The sequence below is a fragment of the Melanotaenia boesemani genome, chromosome 20, assembly GCF_017639745.1.
Source record: "Melanotaenia boesemani isolate fMelBoe1 chromosome 20, fMelBoe1.pri, whole genome shotgun sequence".
Classification (NCBI taxonomy): Eukaryota; Metazoa; Chordata; class Actinopteri; order Atheriniformes; family Melanotaeniidae; genus Melanotaenia; species Melanotaenia boesemani.
The window spans coordinates 26,205,936-26,229,078 of NC_055701.1; the positions used below are offsets into that span (position 1 = coordinate 26,205,936).

The 23,143-nt window shown below is 40.8% G+C and overlaps 1 protein-coding gene across 7 annotated transcripts in view; it reads right to left on the bottom strand.

The window, feature by feature from the left end:
* Positions 1-23,143, bottom strand: part of mipol1 (mirror-image polydactyly 1) — an 85,483-nt gene that overhangs the window by 12,262 nt on the left and 50,078 nt on the right. For 6 of the 7 annotated variants that reach the window (XM_041971972.1, XM_041971974.1, XM_041971979.1 and 3 more), the window contains one exon: positions 7,184-7,237. The exons of the other annotated variant lie outside the window; for it this stretch is intronic. In XM_041971972.1, coding sequence (XP_041827906.1) covers positions 7,184-7,237 — 54 coding nt within the window. The remainder of the gene's footprint in view (positions 1-7,183; positions 7,238-23,143) is intronic. 7 annotated transcript variants of the gene reach the window in all.

Consider the following 23,143-nt stretch of genomic DNA (forward strand, 5'->3'; position numbering starts at 1 on the left):
AGGATGAAGCTGATTGGACAATTATTGCTGAGATTCTCTAATAAGAAAATGCGTCTGCATCAATTTTCAGAGCAGATAGATGAAGGATCCTCTGGTAATGTAAAAAGCGAACACACTGAACTCCGACAGGTCCTCCTACAGGTCCTCCTCCTGCAGCCTCTTCCTGCTCTGCGGGAGTCGAACCAGCGAAGTGACTTTGTCTTTGGTATAACTGTGTGGAGGTCGACTCCAACAGGGATTACAGGTCTCATCCTGACCTCCTCCTCTTCCTCCTCCTCTATTCTAATTGAAGGTCTGAGAATTTAAAGTGAGACATCAAAAGAGGAACCAAACCCAGAGAGTCAATATGTGTTTTCTCCAGCCGGGCCAGAGGAGATGCTTCAAAAGAGCCGCTTGCTTTAATTATCAGAATAATTTCCAAATGAGGTAATCATCAGGCAGGACCGACACAGAGCTGACCTTTAACAGGAGGAGTTAAGGTCAAAGAAGGAGGAAAGACAGGCGGGAGGAGGCAGTGAAACTACCATCCCCGGACCTGTAACACGAGGTGGCCAGATTATAGAGGAGGACGGGGGAGAATGGGGGATGGTGGAGAGAATGAGTGGAATCCTTAATGACAAGGAAGGAAGAAAAGGACAGGAGGTGGACTTGGCTGAGTGAGAAAGATGCGGAAGGAGGAAGCTAAACGTACACTGACCTTTAACATGAACAGAAAATGAGAGAACATAGAAGGGGTGGGAAGGAGGTTCAGAAGGTGAGGATTTATTCAGAAGGCAGAGAATCGTTGTGGAGGTGATGAGAAAGCAGGGATTCACTCAGCAGGTGAAATTGGTTCAGAAGGAGGATTCGTTCAGGAGGTCGGGGAATCATTCAAGAGAATAGTATTCATTCAGGTGGAAAGGGAGTCGTTTAGGAGGCGGGGATTGGTTCAGGAGGAAGGGATTCATTCAGGAGAAGCTTAGTTCATGAGGAGAAGATTCGTTCAGAAGGCAGGATTCATTCAGGAGACAGAATTTTTCAGGAGAAGAGATTCATTTTCACTCATCATTCATCGTGTCTGGGCTTTCTCCAGAGCAGGGGTGTCCAGCTCCGGTCCTCAAGGGCCACAACCCTGCAGGTTTTCAGTGTGTCCCTGCTCCAAAACCACCTGACTCAAATTAATGAGTCACTGTGCATAACTGAATAGGCTGTTGGATCCATTTAATTTGAGTCAGGTGTGTTGAAGCAGGAAACATTGAAAACCTGCAGGACAGCGGCCCTTGAGGACCGACTTTGGACACCCCTGCTCTAGAGGTTCCTGTTTATACTTTTGTTTTTACAGCAAAAGATTTTTCAGTTTCAGACTGAATGTGTGCATAGTAGGGCTGAATGATTAATATTTTTTAAATCAAAAATCACAATTAGCAAATTGCTAAGGAGAGAGATTCATTTTCATGTTATGATGCCTGATCCAGGTTTCACACCTGCAACATCCATGGTTTTACAATGTAAACATCACTTGTCAGCTTTGAAGTCACGTCTTCAAACCTCATCACGGACTAATTTTCCATAAAAGGTTGAGACAAAAAATAAATAAACAAATAAAAACTGGAGGACAGAAAACAGTCGAACTTGTGAAATGTCCCGATGAAGTGAATAAAGATGGTTTTAATGAGTGGAGTTAAATATTCTTAGCTCAGATCTAAATAAGAAAATACTCCGATGATGGTAAATTTAGCTTGTTCATCTGTGTCTCCGTAGTGGACATGAAGTTCTCAGCATCTTTACCTCCCTGGGAAAGTATAAAAAAAATAAAATAAACAGGATTTCTGTCTGATTTTTAGCCGGATGAAGACGCACACTGTCCTACATGGTTATAGTGTGATCACCTGCATGTGTGATCCAGAAATCATGTAGAAAGAAAAATGGTGCTGTGGTGTAAATAAGAAAACACACCATTAACACTTCAGAATCACTTCAGTGTTTTGGCCACAGGTTACGTTTCTAAGTTGGTAAGTGAAGCTGTTCATATTTCAGCTTTACGTCCTTGTTAGAATATAGAGCTGTTCATATTTACACATCATCTCATTGTAATCCTCCATCTCATAGAAAATATAAATGTGTGTCTGTGTATAGCCTACATTCAATGAGTGTAGGTTTTATTTAATATTTAAATGATCTGGCAAGATTCAGGAAATCTCTAAAATGGAATAAGGAAGAACAGATTAGATTTTGGGGGTGATCTGAATCACCGCCTGGATCCAGGAAAAGTAGTCTCAAAAAGTAATGGATGCATTTTGATTTTCACAGAGTTTTGTTTAAATATACAGAAAAGTTGTGTTGAGGTTGGCTACCATAAACATAGTTGTTCCATAGACAATACGAGATCGTTCTTCCAACTACTGAAAAGTCACAAAAGTCCAGAAAGATGCTCTAGTTGGCCAGCAGGTATCCAGCGTGGTAATGCTGACGGTACATCTTGGAGTACTTTGAAATATACTGAACAATTTGTTCGGGGCTGCATGGTGGTGTGGTGGGTAGCACCATGGCCTCAGAGCAAAAAGGTCATTTGTTCGAGCCTCGGCTAGGGGAAGGTTTGAACAGTGGCTTTTCTGTGTAGAGTTTGCATGTTCTCCCCATGTATGTGTGGATTTTCTCTGGATACTCCGGCTTTCTCCAACCATCCAAAGACATGGATGCTAGGTTAACTGGTCACTCTAAATTCTCCCTAGAAGTGAGTGTGAGCAGTTATTTGTCCCTCTGTGTTGGCCCTGTGATGGACTGAAGTGAACCTGCCTCTCGCCTGTTAATTGCTTGGATAGGCTCCAGCTTCCCTGCGACCCTGAAAACTTATGGTTGTTTTTGTATAGATCCCAAAAATACCATGAGATGTCTGGTTACAGTAACAATAACAAATGTCTGTTGGTGGTTTTGTGAAGTTCTCCATGTTTCTTGTTAGCAGCTCCTTCGCAATGTAATGGTGGATAGACATAAGGACATCCGTTCAGTCCTACTACCTGTAGCTTCACCTTATTTCTTTTTCTAGTCTTAACACTGAAGAGATCAATATGACTCCTCTTGGCAGAGTAAATTTGTTTGGCGCAAAACGGCAGCCTGACCATCATTCTGCTGTCATGATGCTGGACAGGACGGGTTTAAAAAAACACACAACATAACTGTATGACAATATGGATAATTATCTATCAAAAACTGATGGAGAAAACTATGAGAACAAGGTGCACACTTCAACAAGGACACTGGTACGATGCGGGTTTGGTTTTACCAGCAAGCTGTTCATGGTCAGATGACCACTGGCTTGTGACGTATGTTTACGTCTGCCCATGGGGAAATGGGAATTACTTTACCTTTAGAGCTTCTAACTCAAAAACTAATGCCCACATTTATTGACTAAAAAACTAAATTTACAATGGCTTGACAGAGGTCTGCGCTTTCTGAATGCTTCTAGTTTTTTCATGTTATTCAGGATTATTAAATCAAATTTCCAGATACAAAATTAATACTCTTGAATTGATCAGTGTGAAGAAAATTGGTCTGAATTTTGCTCAAGGACTTCCTCGTTCCACCTAAAGCTTCATGTTTACTCACCAAACACTTCAGATTACACACAGGACTGACTAAACTGGCAGAATAACTGGACTCCCCAGGTCCTAGCTCTTGGTTCGGCTCTGACAGGTTTTAGGTTTTAAAAGTCCAGTTTTCAGGTCTGGTTTGGGGTTTCAGCTCCGGATTTTCTGCAGCTCTCCGAGTGTCTGGCATTAATTTGATGGCAGCTGCTGGTGTTTCAGTGTGAAATTAAAATGCTCGCTCGGTTCTAATCCCCCCAGAGCCTGACAGCCTAATTAACAGGCTTCAGAAAGATACACGGAGCAGTGCTACATTAATAACTAAATTCAATTTATTACAGGGGGAAAAAAAACAGATGCACGAAGAACTGCTCAGATTCTAGTTGAGGTTCTACTGATTCTAATAAAGTATGGTGCAAGCCTTAAACAGAGATCTCAGTCAATCTCAAATTATTCAATTTGATCTAATTTAAACTCAAATTACTCAATAATGTAAAGAAACATGAATGTTTTTATCAATAAATCAATAATGAGTTATAATATGGCCAGAATCAACATGTAGGTAAGGGACAAAATCAGCATAAGACAGAATAAAATCAATACGGCTAATTCTAAATCAATACGTTGTAGTGTTTGTTGATATGAAGTGGATCAAACAAAATATTATTGAAAGGATAACATGCAGATTTATTACCAGAGTAATCCCTCATGTCATGCTTTAGAAAGCAGGATGTGTCAGAAGGAACTTACTTGTGATGGAGCTGAAACAGAATAGTGTGACACAAACAACACTTCTCTAAAAGCAGCTTCCCGCAGCGAAGCACGGTGGTGGCAGCATCATGCTGAGGGAATGTTTATCAGCAGCAAGGCTTGGGGAGTTGGTCAGAATTAAAAAAATAAGTGAAAACAAGCTGTTCAAGTAAAACTTAAGAGGATCCAGAACGAACATTATTATTTTCCAAAGACCAACCAATGCTGCATCAGCGTCACTGGTTAGAGCTCTGTGTTACATGGCATCAGTTTCAGTTCCTTCACTGGCTTAGAAATGAATCAGTGAGTTAACTTTGATGAGACTGAGAATCTGTAGTTCTGAACATCAGCAGAACTCAATCGGCTCTGTCCAGGTGGACCAAACTCAGAGACTCAGCTGCAACAGGGAGCTCCACAACGTACAGAACATTTCTATTCATGTTTCTGGGTATATATTCTTGGTTTGTTTCATATTTATAAATATTTCATAAAGTTAAAGTTATACTGAATCAAACACCTCTAGAACTAATCTGAACTGAGTTCAACCTTTCTGTCTCTTCTGCTGCTTTTTTAACCTTTAAAACACCACTAGATCTCCCCAAGCATTAGCACTTAGATAATCAGGAGTTGCTGAGGAATGGTGGTGTGTAACTCTGTGGGATAAAATGTGATGGATAGTAGAGTTGCTCGATTATGGGAAAAAATTGGGGGACATTTGAAGCCTTGTCCATTCAGTATCCACGTAGCTATTGTTTGTCTCAGACCAGCAGGTATGTTCTGCCTGGTGTGATCTGGGAAAAGTGAGTCTGGAGACATTTTGTCTTCACGTTGAAATCCGTGTCAATAAAATGTAGAGTGACATATATGGCTCTATGAACATAGATCCGTAGTGGTGGCGAAACATTTGTACTGTTGTCATGATCTGTGGTGTGGGGCTCAGTTTTTCCAGCTGCCCTGAACGCCTCATCTCCACCAGCTCTTGATTAGGGCTGATGCACTACACCTGTACCAAGCCCTATATATACAGCTCTGTGACATCCCTCCAGTGCCAGATCGTCTTGGTTCTTCCCTGCACGTTTCCAGCCTGTATATTCCTGCCTTCCTACCCGCCTGACGTTGACCTGATTTTGGACCTGGATTTTGGTTCTGCCTGCTCCCTGTCTGGTACTCTGCCCTGATTTATTATTTGGATATCTTGGCTTTCTGACCCCTGGATTGTCTTTAGGATTGGATTTTGGATTACGGACTGAACTATCTGCACCCCAAGACAGGACTAGCCATCCCGGCCTCTGTGTCCTCTTATTCTGGGCCCCTGCCAGAAACCTGTATCCCTCCTCTAACCTCTCCTCTGTTCGGCAGCTTTTCCTCCCGCAGTCAACCTCCCGGCGGCCCTTCTCTGTTCACTGGATGAAACATTCTGTGCCCTGTTGGATTCCACTGCTGACCCTGAGCGGAGAAAAGCCGGAGCGCACATTTTCAGTATTCATCTCTGTACAATAAATATCTTAAACCCATCCCTGGGAAACTGAGTATTTTTGAGTCCACCCATCCGAAGCATGACAACTGTAGCCATGTCCTTCATAACACTCTCACAGCACTCATCATACAAGGCAGGGAGAGACACTCCACTAAAATGGTGACGAGTTGGCAGTGATACCGTTTGTCCAAACTGTTGATGAGTTTATTAAATCCAGGGTTGTTCACTGTGTTCACTGAACACTGGTCTTTGGCGAGAAAAAAAGTTCTGTTTATTTATAACGTTTATCTCTTTGTGTCCCTGGGAGCTGGTGGATTATTTATTCACGACTCTTCAGCCTAACTTGAGAGGTGTTGGCAACTTGAGCTGAATAAAAGCAAAGCGGTCGGGGCTGTGGGAGGAGTCTGCAGCAAAGCGCTGCAATGCCAGTAGCGCTCGATTTGCAACTGACAACAGCACAAGAGTAAACTGAGACGGAGCAAATAATCAGATAATTTCATTTTTGTGATTGTTGAAAACCCAGATTGTAATTTAAATTAAAATTTAATTAATTCCCCAGCCTTAATGAATAGTTACCCTTTGGGTGATCTATGAAAGTTTTCCAAGCATATATATCCCTTCCAGGAGGTTTACAATCCAACCACAAAATGTAGTGTCTATTCAGAGACTCTGTGAGGTAAATCCACAATGATCTATGATAACAGCATTATTTATCACATTTTCATCAAAAAAAGATCACTATCACTACTATGTTGCTAAGAGACCTCTATTTAGACCTGGACATGATAATAAAGCCACGTCCTGTCAAACTTTCCACCAATCAGCTTAAATCGACAGTAATGTCCAATCAGGAGCAGCTAAAGATCAACCAGTGGGCAGAAAGTTTCAATGTGATTCTGAAAAGAAGAAAAATAGTGAACCTCTATGGCTGCAAAAAATCCAAGAACACATTTCTGATGTTCGGTGGCACTAAAAAGCTGCTGAGTTGGAGTTGGTTTTGTGAGGATAGTAGATAGTAGTAAATAGTTTTGGTTAGCCTTTATGCTGATACATCTACTGATACATTCATTTCACATCACTTTAGCCTCATAATCTGAAAACTGAGGTTGTCCTGGAAACATTACATCTGAATGATGGCTTGATTAAAAGGGTTCAGCTTTACAATATTGTAATTTCTGGTTTAACAGAGCTGTGTGAAGACAGAGGACCAAATAAATTCACACTTTTTGCTTTTGAACTTCTGATGTTTCATTCGATGAAGTTTGGAAATCAACAAGTTTGAAAATCAACAAGATTACAGACATGATCCCACAGAACCCAGTAGTGTCTCCACCAGCTTGTTCTCACATTATCACAGCTTAACACAGAGGAGAGAGAGAGTGTGTTTGTTTACCTGGCTCGCCCACTGCTCCTTGTGCTGAAGCAGGTCCTCTTCCAGCTTCTTATACTGCACGCGCACACACACACACACACACACACACACACACACACACACACACACACACACACACACACACACACACACACACACACACACACACACACACACACACACACACACACACACACACACACACAGAGTTAAACCTCCACCAGAAACGCTCTGAGCAACGTTTCTGGTGCTAAAGGCTCACTATTTTTTCAGCTTTTTTTTGCAAAATTTAGAGCCAGTTTTATATAAATGGTTCAAACAAAAACCAGTGGTCACTCTGATCATCAGCTGATGAAACACATAATGAAGAAAGAAAAACACCAGCAGTGGCTGACTAATCACTGTTAAAACACACCTTCACTGCAGATTGTTCATAAAAAACAAGAAAAATGTTATAATATGAGTGAAGCCGCTGCAGATCTGATCCGATATGGATTCACTGTGAAAGAAACCAAGAGAAACTGAAAAACCTGAAATTAACAAGAGATTCCATAAAACAAATTAAATATAACAAAAACTGATCTGAAAGCCAGTGAATGAGTTTTTGGTAGATTATTTCTATGTTGTAACAATAAATCTTTTATTGTTGGAAAGTCTGTTTATTTCCCTTTTAAATTGAGTCAATTTTGAAAAGTTCCTGCTTGTAAAAAAAGAAATTGTTAAATTACCTATATGTAGTGTTTTTTCCAGACTTCAATCATCTAATCTAACAAACGACATCAAACAAGAATCTACAGCAAAATCGGCTGATTGGTAGAGAAAATCTGAACAGTTTTTAATGTGCACAACCCACATAATTAACTATAATGCTCATCCCACAAATGCATTTTCTTATGTTTATGCACCATGATGAGTGGGAGTGGGCAAGGACATAGGTGTGTATGTGGGGGTCACATGCACTCTTGGGGAGGCTTGTTACTCTCTCACACACATGTAGGGTGTAGAGGTGTGCATGTCATGCTGGGTGGAGTGGAGGGGGCCACCTAAGTGACCACGTTGGCTGCACCCTGTGGTGACTTGCCCTGGGCTGGGGAGGAGCCCAATCTGATGAATCTGGGTGAGGTGTGGTGGGGCCTTCCTCTGCCGACCTCTGGGTGGGTCCGGGGTCGTCTTCGTGGTGGGGTGGCTGGGGTTTGTGCTCCGGGATTGCTGCTGTTCACCCGGGTCTCTGGCTCTGGCTAGTCTGCCTCTAACCGCATAGAGGTGTGGCCGTGTTTGCACGATCACTCACCTCTGATCACTCCTCATTCCTCACACTCTGCATGCTGACACAGTCATGGAGTTGTCCTGTGGGTTTATACACTAAGAGATACTTTTGATCAGTTTTGTGTGTGTGTGTGTGTGTTTCTGGTACTTTGGTTTTTGTAATACATTTTTTTATTAATGTTTTGTTGTTGTTGTTTTGGTTATTTATTGATGGACAGGACATACTTAATTGCCAAAAAAAAAGAAAAAAAAAATACTTACAAATATAGCTCCATTTAAAAGGGAAATAAACAGGCTTTCCAACAAGGTTTGTGGCAAGAAGTGTTGCTACAACAAAGACATAATCCACTGACTAAAAGGTTTATATGTCTTTAATTCATAGCAAATCAATTAATGTCCTTTTTGCAGTTCAGTAACGTACTGCATCCTCCCAATTTGGATTCCGCCCTAATACTCAACTGAAACCGCAAATGTTCTTTTGCAGAAATTATCAAGGTTAAACACTGAAGAAACAACACTACAGTGGTTAAATCATATCTGGAACAAAGACAACAATGTGTTATAATTAATAATGAAAAATCATCTAACTTAACACTAAAAACAGGAGTCCCACATGGATCTATACTTGGTCCACTTCTTTTCTCATTATACAAAAATGATTTGCCAAATATCTGTCCTGGTGATGGTTTCAGAATGTATGCGGATGATGCTGTTTTCTATATAAGCGGCGAAAATATTGAGGCCATTACTGCTCAGCTACAACACCATCTGGATGCTGTGTCAGTGTGGTTTCAAAATTAAGGGCTTACTTTAAATGTTAATAAAACAGTGTTGGTTTGTTTTTCTTCTAGATGTCGTTCTTATGAAAAACTGCATCTGATAACTAACAGTCAAGAAATTAAACAAGTTAAGAAAGTAAAATATTTGGGCTTGATTTTAGACTCTCATTTATCATTTGAAAGTCATAATAAAAAGATCATAAGAACAGTAAAGGCAAATTTGTACACCTTTCAACACATAAAGGGACTATTTATCATTACAGGCGGCAAATGTATTCATGCATGCGATGGTTTTCGCCCATCTCAGCTACTGTATAACCTCCTGGTCACAAGCAACAAGTACAGCAATTACTCCAGTGCAAATAATTTACAATACAGCTTTAAAGATATTGGCTAAAAAACATATTTGAACTCACCATTGTGAGGTTTTGCAGAGGTTAAATTTTCTTAATTTTGAAAATTTTATAAACTTTGTAATCTTAAATTGATGTATAAATGTTTGCATAATCAAGCCCTGGAGGTCCTTGGACAGCTGATAGTCCTACTAAGAGCAGTGGAGTCAATTACATTAGGAGCTTCCAATGGGAATGTGAAAGAGCCTTGGAGAAAAATAGAAGGTCAGCTTTTTCTGTCAAGGTTGCTAAAGTGTGGAACTCCTTATCACTTGAATTGAAACGGGACCCAGATTTAGGGGCTTTTAAAAACAAACTAAAGAAGGTTTTAAAGAGGGATCAAGTTTGTATGCATTTTTAAACTAAATGTATTGTTTGTACATTATAAATGTAATGCATTTGTATTGTAAAAGCCCAACTAGGGACAGACATTGCAAATTAGCCTTGGCTATAAATGTTATGATGTGATTCATGTTTATTGTATACACTTGTCCCTATCAAATAAACAAATACATAAATAAATAAATTGCAGATTAGGTCCAAAATCACAACTTATAGCTGAATCTGCGTTGTAGAGGAGGAGTCAGACAAGTGGAAAACAATGACAGGGCCACAAAGACAGAATAAATGTTGAAGTTGTTGAGCAAATGGAGCCAACAAAATTATTATATAATATTCTTCGATCCATTGTTTACATTCAATCTTACCATGTCCTCAGGTGTAGAATTGGGACATCTGTCTACTTTAAAGACATAAAAGATGATTGTAATGTGACATACTGTTCAGACTGAGGTCCCTTTGAAAAAGATGGGATATGTATGCCTCGAGCACCACACGACAGCACCTGTGTCCAACTGAACTCCCAGCAGTCTGACTACCACTTAATGATGATGTTCCATCCCATTTGAATTCTTGCTTGTGTTGTTCTTACTCTCAGCTTTGGAGAAAAGCGTCTGCTAAATGACTAGAACAATCTAGAACCACATCTGGGTCGTCTTTGGAAAAAAAATCAGATTTGTGGTCAAACTGTCATAAAAAGATCACATATGGGTCACAAATGGACAAAACCGATGGATTTGAGACACTTTTGCTGGCAGTGTGAACGTAGACGAACTTCCATCCCTGCAGGTGGTCCTGCATACAGCACCAACAACCCTTGTGTTGCATATAAAGAGTGGAGCTGTATGATAAGAACCACAGTGACATAAGTGTTGGTTATTTACTTCTACAGTGTTATTAATGTTATGACAAAGAATATTACAGCGAGTTGATAAAAGTAATCAGCATCATTTAGAAATATAATTTCTGTTGTTGTATTTTTTTTAGCAACACTAAGTTATTTTAAAGCTAAAGCTGTCTACTCTGCCAAGCAACAGGTGACTCTTGCTGTTTATGTAGAATTAGTAACTGAACTCAAACAGTGGTAAAATGTCTGCTTGTGGAAATCAAACTAACAACCTTTCTGTGAGGCTGCTGTCATGGTGTGTGGTCTGTGGCTACAGGAGAGCTTTAATAAGCTGTAATAACCTGTAATTACCTGCTATCAACTCAATAAGAAGCAGGAAGCTCAGCTGTCATATGGGCTGATGTGCTCAGGGACAACCAGCCCCCCTCTTTTCTAATATTTCCCAGAAGCCCCAGCTGCAGTGGCAGATAATCCCTGAGAGATGAGGAGAGGGAACGAGGGATCGGGGAGCAGCAGGGGGGAGGAGAAGAATCCTCGAGCATGGAGTGCTCTCTCTCTCTTCTTCTCCTCTGAGGATTATGGCAGTATTTGAAACATATTTCACTGTGGTGCAGCAGTGGAACGAGAGTGGGATTAAGGTGTTACCTTGGAGGGGTGGTGTTAACGTAAAGGGGAGGGGTGTTAAAAGATGGCGAAGTAGCAATATAGGTGGGGGTTAGTGGTAGAGATGCTGCAGAGAGGCTGATACATTGGTGAGATTTTTGGGGTTAACGGAAGCGGGGTCATGGAGGGAGAACGGGGAAGTTAAAGTGTGAGGCCAACTGTACTGAAGCAGGGCAAGTTAAAGATTTAGAGGTGTGCTTCATATGTTCAGCAGCTACGACAGTACCACCTCACATGGTAAACATCAGCTTTGTATGAAGTTAGTTCATGCTGTTAAGCTTCCAGTGTGTTGAAATATGTTTCATTTACAGAGCTGAAGTGTGTTGGTGTCTAACAGTTACAGTGTTGAAGTGGGTCAGAGTGTTACCATGTGTTGGATAGAACTGGGTATCACTCCTAATTGCCTGAATCGATTTGATTCACAACAGCCATTAGATTTAGATCAAATCAGATATTTGTAGATATTTATGTAACAGCACCAATTTTTCTTGAATATTAATGACATTCTCAAATAACTTTTGATATAACACCTTTTCTGTTTATATGAACATCAAAACCTGATATTTGGGAGTAATCCGATAATTGTAATAAACTGATATGACGCGTCTACATGCACTTCTGAAATAAGATATCTGAAACATCGTTGTCTACATTGACCGGTTAGTGTTTCCCCCAGGTTCACAGCTAAAATTTCTGTGATTAAATAAAATAAATAAACACAGAATAAAGTTACGCTTTTTGAATGTCCTGATGAAAACTGCTTCATTTAGTGGTGTTGCTCTAAATATTCTTAAAGTTCAGATCTCAGATAACGTGCTGACACTAATAAAACCTATAAAATATATTGGATCTATTTTAAGCTGCAATATATGTCAGAAAGAAATTGTAATTTCTTTTATTTTTTTAAGACCATTTCTAAATGGTTATTTAAATAGTAGCTCATGCATGGGAACATATTTGATCATCTGTGATCTAGCCCAAGCTCTGACCCTAAATACAGCATTTCAGGCCTTTTTTTCAAGCTTATATGAATGTCCTAGATTGTGAACATTGTTATAACTCTAAAAGTGACTCATTTTGTAATATACTTCCCAAAAAATTGGAGGAAAAAAAAATCTTATTTTGCAAGTGCTTGCAAGTGCTCTCTGAAACTAAGACTTTGAAGGTCTGTCAATAAAATGAGAACTTTCACTAAACCAAATACATCATTGGAAAGGTCTTCATCTGGAGAATAACATGTCAGTATGAATACTCTACATGACTCTGTATTTGAAAAAGTGACCTCTGAACTTTGACCTCAGTGCATATTTGAAGGCTTAAAATTTAACAACAAAAGCGGCAAAAGACAAGGGACCAACTCTCATAGAGAGCTCTTAACCTCAGCTGTTTTGTAATAACTCATGTGTTATACTCACTCACTGGAGGCGCAGTCAGATATAGATAAAACACATTTTCAACCATTTAACAATTAGATTATTAAAGGTCCCATATTATGCAAATATCACTTTCTAAAGGTTTTCTAACAGTCATATGTGTCCTCATAGCTTGTGTATGAGGTCCAAAAATAAGAAAATTCTGTCTCCTCTCTCTGCCTTGCTTGCTCCACTTTTTAGCGAATGTGTGCTCAAACAGCTGAGTTTGAGATCTTACCCTTTGTGACCTCATTAAGAGAAATAACCACTTGCCCCAGTAGTGGATACTGCCATTGACCTGCCCCTCCGACTAGCTAAGCCTGCCCTCAAATATCACTAAGCGGTTTCCAACGACAGCTGGATCCTCTCCCAGAAAGGGGCGTGGAGTAGACATGGACAAGCACTACTTATGAACATTTAAAGGTTCAGACACAGAAAAAGCTCGCTCTTAGTAGAGCTCACTAGAGCCACTTTTGGAAAGACTGAATTTGGGGTAATACATTTTGAAATAAATGTTGTTGGACCTCTGACACCCATATGAAATTGATGAAAAATTGTATAAAACGGGACTTTTAAGATCTGAATCTACAGTTGAGGTCTTCATCCCTTTAAACCCCCACCCTTTTAAATTTAGTGGGTGTAGTAGGGTGGTTTTGTAATTGTAGATAAGGTTGTAAAAACAAACGTTCCATAAATGACAGCTTTCATATGATGTCTACAACTGACAACAAGAACAGCCAATAGGAAGAGAAGAAAGAAATAAAAAGATATCTGGTTAGGATGAAGTATATCGGGAAGATTCCGGACATGCTGGTGGGACTCATCTCTTGGCTGGCATGGGAACGGTTCGCGATCCGCCCGGATGGATGGATGGATGGATGGATGGACGGACGGACGGACAGACGGACGAACAAACAAACGAAAGAAGGAAACTTTATTGCCATTGCAACAGGTGCAACAAATTTTGTTTCCAGTACAAACCCGTCCAAGATTAGACAACAAAAAAATATAAACAAACAGGATCAGGCAGACTGAGGCAGCAGCCACCGTGCAGCGCGCCATCTTCACAGATGGAAAAGATAACGAGGGAGAGTAACGGGAGGAGGCTAGAAAAAAAAGGTATCTCTACACTGGGCCTGACGGGACAAACAGCATTTGTTTTGGTTCAGGCCAGAGCATGTTTCGTCTGCATTCAGTCTCTCAGTGGTCTCATGGGGACTCCCATGTTTCCACCAAGCCGAGCCGAGAACTTCTCCAAGTTGGTGTCCACCCCACGTACGAGCTCTGGGACCGCAACCAGCTTGCTATTCTGAGCTAGAATAGCCTCCAGTTTACGATTAAGCTCCTGCAACACCATTGTCTGATTGTTCGTAGCTCGACACACACCGGCACAGAAATCCCGCAGCTTGCCATTGGCCGCCGACAGTGTCCGTCCTCAACAGAAAGAATCGACAGGCACATGACCTTCCACACCCCCTAGGAATCCATCACGTATCCAGCCGCAAACGTTCCGCCAGGACAAGCGGGCTCCCCTATGCCCGTTTTTCATGACATGGAAGATGTGGTTGGGGAAAGAGAATGTCTGGGCTTCTCTGTTTTGGCTGCCGCTCCCATGACTGAATCCCAGAAAAGTGGACGAAAATGGATGGATATTAGCAGTGAATTGACACACACACACACACACACACACACACACACACACACACACACACACACACACGCACACACACACACACACACACACACACACACACACACACACACACACACACACACACACACACAAAATGACATTATTAAAGAGCCCAACCTATATATTTAACCTTGGTCAAGTGAATGCATATTATCCATAGTTTGCTGCTGTCTAAATTTTTCTGACTAAATCCATAGACAGGATGAGCGCATGCACACCGATCTCTCATGTTTCTGAAAATACGTAGCAAATACACAAAATATTGTACACAACTTTTCATACGATATTCTACAAACAGGTAATGAGAATAAGTTGTACAGTTATAGTGTTGAAGTGTGTTGGAGTGTTACAGTAATGGTAAATTGTAGATTGTTGCTGGGTGTGGAATTGGAGTTTTACAATGATGGTGTTTTGGAGTATGTTCGAGCGTTACCATTTAGTGATGCAGTGTTAAGGCCCATTTATGATCCTTTACATATGTAAATGTTTAAAACATCATCCATCGCCAAACCTCATACTCCTCATACACTGTTTGGCAGCGGTAATGCACCACTATAAAGTTTTATCCAACTGCCCAACACGCCCTGAACACTCGCAATGCCATTCTTCAAAAGCTTGTGCAATTTCTACAGTTGTCCTTGTCTTCATTCTTCTTCTGATTCTTTTTCTTCCTTTTACTCTTCTTCTCTGCTGAGCATGTGTCAGTGCTGTTCTGCTCAGCACTGCCCCTGTGATTTCCTGTGATATTACTCCATGTTCTGCATTGAGCAATGGATAGCTAAGCTCCCTGAAAATGGACCAAATTACACACGTCATTTGTCTGTATAAAAGTCTTTTGCATTGAGGATAAATGGGCCTTTATAATTACAGCATTGTAGTGTGTTTTAGTGAGTATTACAACAGTGTTTCCCCTACAAAATTTCGTAGCCGTGGTGGTACCAACGGTCGAACCAGGTGGGATGGGTTGTAAAGTAAATGCTCAGCGTTGTTGACAACACTTTAGAGAAGGTCTTCCTGACTTAGCTCTGTTGTCGGTCGCACACCGAACAATCAAAGGATGATGTCAACCACAGTCTCCACTTCAGGAGTGTCAAAACTTGAGTGAGGACTGTTTAACCGAGCGTAAAGTGAAAGAATTTAGTCACTGCTGTGAGGACATAGGTCCCCATGTGTACGCAGTCGACTGATGAGCTCTCATGAGGGTGATTCTCAGCTTGCAAACACTGTGTTATTCCCTTGCAGTGCAGAAATGCCTTCTTGTGATGTGTGTTTTCACCCGTACTAGTTTACTCGCTCGTATGATGCACACGCACCCGGTGTTTACCATGCGCAGAAACCAGCGAATTACCGGTGCATACCATTACACAGACCATTATATAAAATTTAACCCATAGTGTCCTCTTTCTAGATACACCAGTTAGCTAAAGCAATGCTGTATTGCTGTGCAACATTCCCCCCAAAAAGTCAGAATTTGTAGTTTTCTCTGGACCCCTTCTGTATCTGACCAGCATTGTTTAGGGGATTTTTATCTTTCAACTGCTGATTTTCTGGGTGGCGTCCAGAAAACAACTTGGGCTACATAGTTAATGTGCAAACTTTCTGAGGAAAACCTGGTCTGTTAGACAGCATTCATCCCACTTTGGATAGGGCAAATTTATTCCACACTCTGTGTCATGTTCCAGTTGAAGCTTTTTTTTGTTTGTTTTTGAAGAACCACTTCATCACTTCACTCTCTTTCCCATCCCACTCACCCCTGATGGCAGTTGCCATGGTTACAAGTACTGCAGCAAGTTGGTTACCATGGTCACAACAGTCTGTCAGTCACAGAGAGGGAACAGATGAAGGTTTCTGATCTGAATCTTTTTTCATCTGAGACACACATCAGAAGAGGCGGGGCTTCTAAGCCCACCACCTGCCGCAAAGCATGCTGGGAGCATACCCTGTCTCGACATTCGACTGCCCCACTTTCTATCTCTCTCTCTCATCCCACCATCAGTCAGACTCCTCATCTTTTTCATTTCTACTGATTTCATCCCCCACCCCCATCCCCACAGAGAGTCATATATGAACTGTGGGTAATAAATCCAGCACTCTGCAGGTTTTGGTAATAAACTCTGTGAACTGAAGTTTGATAATAATCAGAATCCAGAGGAGAGATGGCAAAAAGAAAGTCTGGATTTGCTTCTTTAAACTAGAAAAAGAGCAGCTACATAAATACGACTGTCATATCTGACCATGGAAAGTTGTTATTTAATAATATAATTTCTGTTGGTTTGTTCAGTCAGAAAAACCCAATGCCCTGATCTAATTCCCCTTTGGGATAATTTACCAATTGTTTGGTATTTTTCCTAGTATTTTCCTAATGAGCCGACTCCTCTTTGATGCAGAGGAGCAGCAGTTCCTCGTACGAGCTGTTGACCCGATCTCTGAGGTTGCTCCCAGGTGTTCTCCAAAGAAAACTCCTTTCAGCTGCTTGTATTTGTGATCTTGTTGCTTTCAGCTCTGTCTTTATCACAATGGACCAGAGCAATGTCCTCGTTACAGGTGATGAAGCTTCTGTTTGCCCGAGAACTCAAGATTCATCCTACCATCAACCATGAAGAAGATCTCAGGCACTAAAACTCCTCCACCTGAGCAAAGACTTAGCCCTGGCCTGGAGGGAGCATTTAATTCTTTTCCAGCTGGGATCATGGTTTTAGGTTTGGACCAACTGACTTGTATCCTGGCAGCTTCAGACTCAGCTGAGAACTGCTCCAGTGTAGCTGAAGGTCAGGGCATGAAGAGGCATCCACATCATCCTCAAAGAAGAGACATGAAAACCTGAGGCTCCAAACCAGAAAACATCTACTCACTAACAATGTATCAAGATCTCCTGTCACCGAAGCCCACAAGCAGGATCTGTGACCAGGAACAATCCTGACAGAGTCCAGCATCCAGTCCATAACCAAGCTCCACTTTGATCTAAGGATGCAGACACACCTCTGACTCTCCCGACAGGGAGCATAACAGCTCTCATAAACCGTCTCTAAATCCACAGTACAATTTGAACTGGTTGAGCATAACCCAGGTTTAAAACTGTGAACTAATAAAGTCTAGGTGGTTTTCTGCCGCTTATCATCTCATTAACAGTGTTGTCCTTAACAGTGTCCTGACCATCAGCAGGTCAGAAAGGACTGTGGAAATAGTTGCGTGGCATAGTATTTTAAACAGGAACCCCTCACTTCTACTCCAAAGTCCATATAAAGAAAGTGTTGTTGGAAGTGTGAACCAGGATAATCGTGATCAAAATGATATCAGTAGTTTTCTAACTCAGACTGATGAAGGCTGATCTTGTCACGGCACCGTGTTCCCCACAGCTATCTGCTAACAGGTGATGATAACCAGAAGAAATGCAGCTGTTCTAAGATCACTGCACTGCAGACTGTCCATCAGACAGAGGAGACAACAGGTCAGCAAACAGCAGGTGTTTAGTAAACAATTCATCAGGGGGCTCTAGCTAGCAGCCAATGGAGTAGGTCACATTTGGGGAAGCTCTGCAGAATGCTGTCATAAAACTTCATCCTCTGGTGCTTGATACACCCCAAACAGGTGCAAAATATATGTCTTACATTGCTTACCACTCAGTTCTTTTTTTATGGCAACCAACTTGCAAAACTACATGGGAAGAACCAGACCTATGGCTAACAGGGCTAGCGCCGAACCCAAGAAGTCACCGACTAGCAAGCTAACCGAGACCATGACCGACACTAAAGCTGAAATTCTCGCTTCAATAAAGGAAGATTTCTCTGTGCTGCTTAGGTCAGAGGTGAAAGTTATACTTGCTCAGGAAATTGAGGGAGTGAAAATTAAGATAAAAGCCGTTAAGAATGAAGTAGATAATAACATTTCACTGCTTCCCTCTGATCTGGACTGTGTAAAAAGTAAGGTAACTGATATGGAGTATAGCCTGACCACATGCTCGGACGACGTATCGAGTCTGCAGTCTACAGTCGGTAAACTTCAGATGAGAAGCCTACAGGACAAGTGTATTGACATGGAAGGAAGAATGAGACGATCCAGTATACGGATCCTGAATGTACCAGAGGAGCCCGACTCAAGCTCTCCGTCTTCCGTCACGAAGCTACTGAAGGAGGTCTTTCACATGGACAGAGAAGTGATGATCGATTGATCGCATCGGAGCCCACAGTTACAGCAAGTCAGGGGGAAACCATGTCCTATCATCGCAAAGCTACACTACCACCAGGACTGTTTGGACATATTAAGCCGTGCTAGACAGGCGGGCGTTAATGTGAAATATGGCACAATGTCTATCTCCATCTTCCCGGATTATCCCCCCTATTTGGGGCGAGCGAGATCTGCATTCAATGAGGTTAAACAACTTCTGAGAGGCCAGCCGGGTGTTCGTTATGGAGTCATTCACTCACCAAAGTTCTGCATCTCACATAATGGAATCAAAAAAACTTTCTGGACCCAGATAAAACGATGTCCTACGTCAAGATGAGCGTCATCATTAGAAGTCCCGCTAATAACGGTGGCTGAGAGCCCACGCTCTTTTTTCTATTCATATTTTGTGGTGAGTAAAAGAGGACTTCAAACATAAAGTAAATTTGGACAGTACAAGCAAGTAACCTCTTTTTGTTCTTTTGTTTTATACCAACTGAGTGTGTATGTGCCTGTTTGTGTATGCGTATATGCAAGTGTATATATGTGGTGTGTATGTATATATGTGTGCATGTATCTACATGTATATATATTATTTTGTTATAACTAGCACCTGATGGTGTTTGGCTGTTTAGGCATATCTGCATAAATTAGAGCCCTTTTTCTTTTCTTTAATACAGTCTAAGTGAAGCACCCTATGTTAGAATTTAAGTTCCCTATTATAAGCACAAGTGTGGATATAAACATATAGGGTTTGGGGGTCACCACGTTCCTATAATTTGTGACATGGGGAGGGATACAACTACACCAGTTTTGTTTAAGAGTCGATTTGTATGCTGGAGAATTTATTCTAAAATAGAGAATGGTTAATACAGCTCACACAATCTTTAAATTACCCTGTAAAAAGGAAAAAGGTGCTTGCACACCTTAACCAGCTCAACGTGAGTATTGCTTTCCTTCAAGAAACGCATTTGCGCACACTTGATCATTTCAGATTGAGAGGGGGATGGATAGGCCAATCATATCACTCCAATTTTAACAGCAAGTCGAGGGGAACAGCTATCCTAGTTAACAAAAATGTCCCATTCAAGATGTCTAAAATGGAGGCAGACTCTTCAGGCAGCTTTATCATTGGTCAGTAGATTATATGATTCTCCAGTCATTTTAGCAAACCTATATGCCCCTAATTGGGATGACCATGCATTTTTTTTTTATTAATTTCTTCTCTTGTTTGCCAGATATGGACACACAATAACTTCAAACTGCACTACCCACACTGATCTCTGATGGTCAGACGGGATTCATTAGGAATAGACAGCCGTCCTCAAATATACACAGGCTCTTTAATATCCTTCATAGTCCCAACCCATCCAAAGCTACAGAGGTAATAATAGCTTTTGATGCAGAAAAAGCCTTTGATCGGGTGGAGTGGGATTACCTTTTCTACACTTTGAGTCGTTTTGGTTTTGGATAAAAATTTATACGATGGATTGAAATTCTTTATTTGTTACCCATGGCTGCTATTCGGACAAATAATAACATCTCAAAATTTTTTCATCTACAATGTGGCACTAGACAGGGCTGTGCCCTGTCACCCCTTTTTTTTTTTACCTTAACAATAGGGCCAATGGCAATAGCTTTGCGTGGTAACACTGATATAAAGGGAATAATAAGAAATGGCATTGAAAACAGTGTCTCTTTACGCTGATGACATGCTTTTATATCTGACTGACCAGTGTACGAGTTTGCTAAAAGTGCTTGATTTGCTTAATTTTTATGGTAAGATATCTGGATATAAAATCAGTATGCAGAAAAGTGAACTTATGCCCATCGAGCCAACCTGTCAGCTCACTCCACTTCGCTCTTTATCCTTACCAATAAAAATATGTAATCGTAAAATGAAATATTTAGGTATTTGGGTAACCCAACGATCTTTATGATGCTAATTTTTCTCTACTCATAACCAGCTTAAAGAAAGATTTGGACCGTTGGAATCTCCTTTCACTGTCTCTAGGGGGAAGAATAAATATTGTCAAAATGAATATTTTGCCTCGTTTTTTGTTTATTTTTCAATGCATACCTATTTTTCTAACCAGATCTTGTTTTTCCTCCATAAATAAAATTATATCTAGCTTTATATGGAACAAAAAAACTCCCCGCATACAAAAAGAGATGTTACACCGACAATGTCTACATGGTGGGCTAGCTCTCCCCAATTTTCAATATTATTACTGGTCAGCTAACATCAGAAACCTGCTACATTGGATTAATTTATCTCAGGGTGACTACGGTCCAAAGTGGCTACAACTCGAACATGCATCTTGATCATCTGTCTCGTTACATGCTTTAGCCTGTTCTAGTCTGCCCCTATCAGAATCTAAATCTACATATTGTAACAGTCCAGCTGTGCTGCACTCCTTTAAAATATGGACTCAGTTTCGACGTGCCTTCTCTTTGACTGATATGTCAAAAAATGCCGCATTAGTCAGGAATATGTTCACGCCTTCCATCGCAGATGATGCCTTTAAAATTTGGACTGATCTAGGAGTGAAGAGGATCAAAGATATGTATGTAAATGGCACTTTTGCATCATTTGAATACCTGATAACACACTTTGAGATCCCCCGATTACACTTTTTTAAATTTCTGCAACTTCGCAGCTTTGTTTCATTCTGTTTTAAATGTTTTCCATTATTACCACCAAACACGCTGTTGGACAAAATGTTAAAAACACCTCCCTGGTTTAAGGAGACCATTGGCAATGTATATGCTTTACTCACTAAAGAGAATCTGAAACTCTTGACATTAATAAAGGGTAAATGGGACAAGGAACTCGGTATTGAAATCCCAGATGAAGTGTGGCAAACTTCTCTCGACAGGATACACTCATTTTCAATCTGTCAACGACATAAAATCAGTTTCAAGTTGTTCACCGTTCATACTGGTCAAATTTAAAGCTAGCTCAAATTAAGCCTGAAGTTGACAATATGTGTGACCGCTGTCACATAGAACGGGGTACCTTGTCACATAAGTTTTGGAGCTGTCCAAAGTTGAGTGAATTCTGGAAATCAATCTTTAACTTTTTATGCAAGGCTTTAAAGATCCACATTGAACCATCCCTGATTACTACAATCTTTGGAGTGGTGCGACCAGGACTACATATTAATACATCGGCTAAAACAGTTATAGCATTTGCAACTCTTTTGGCCAGGCGGATGCTCATGAAATGGAAGGCCAAATATCCACCTACATTCAAGCATTGGATCAACGATTTGATGCAATGTCTGACTTTGGAACAAATTCGCTACTCAGTACAAGGCAGTATTAAATTTTATGCTACCTGGCAATCTGTTCTCAGCCTGGTTGAAAAGATGGGACTCTGATTATGTTGTAACTCAGTAAACTATGTACTGGCTTCCTATTTGGGTCTTTCTTTTTTTTCTTTTTTTTTTACTATAAATCTGTATAATATAGCATATTTTTTCAGTATACATGTCTGTATGGTAATCTGTATACTGTGAACTGTATATTTGTTTCTTATATAAAAAATGTTATTATTATGATTTTCCTTTCTACAATTTGCTCTCCTTGTTATGATAAACTGGTGCAGTAAGAATAGGTGGTGGGTGGGGCTGCAGGATGTTGTTGTTAGTCACTGTTTGCTTTATACATGTAAAAATTAATAAAAAGAATTTAAAAAAAATCCATCAGCGTTTTCATATTTGGATTAAAACTGCAAATAATTGATTTTTGGGTTCCTGAGACCACCAAACCAGGTTTAAAGCGCCATACCAGCCGGGTCACACAGAACAATAACATATGTGAGGCACTGCAGACTGAACCGAACTGAATTCACTACCACATCCCGAATTCAGCTCACAGCTTCACTGCTGCCATGTTCTGATCCTGCAGCTTGTTATGATGCACACCGTTTAGAACCAGATCCTGTCTGACAGTACAACAAGTACTGAAATCAGCTAGAACTGAGGTCTGCAGCTGTAGATGAAACAACACCTCAGACGATTCATTCAGGAGAAAAAAATTACAAATGGACCGAAAAACATTTAACAGTAAACATGAATTCTTTGAGGATGTCACTAATAAAATCAATAATCTCCATCAATCTGAGTCAATCTTTCTTGTACATTAGTTGACAGACTAGCTGATGGATCAGTAGACGGTTTAGCTGATGGATCAGGTGGCAGATCAGCTGGCGGACCAGCTGATGGATCCGGTGACGGATCAACTGCTGGACCAGTTGATGGATCAGGTGACAAATCAGATGCCGGACCAGCTGAAGGATCAGGTGACGGATCAGATGCCGGACCAGCTGTAGGATCAGCTGACAGTTTAGCTGATGGATCAGGTGGCATACCAGCTGCCAGGCAAGCTTAAGGATCAGGTGACGGATCAGCTGGCAGACCAGCTG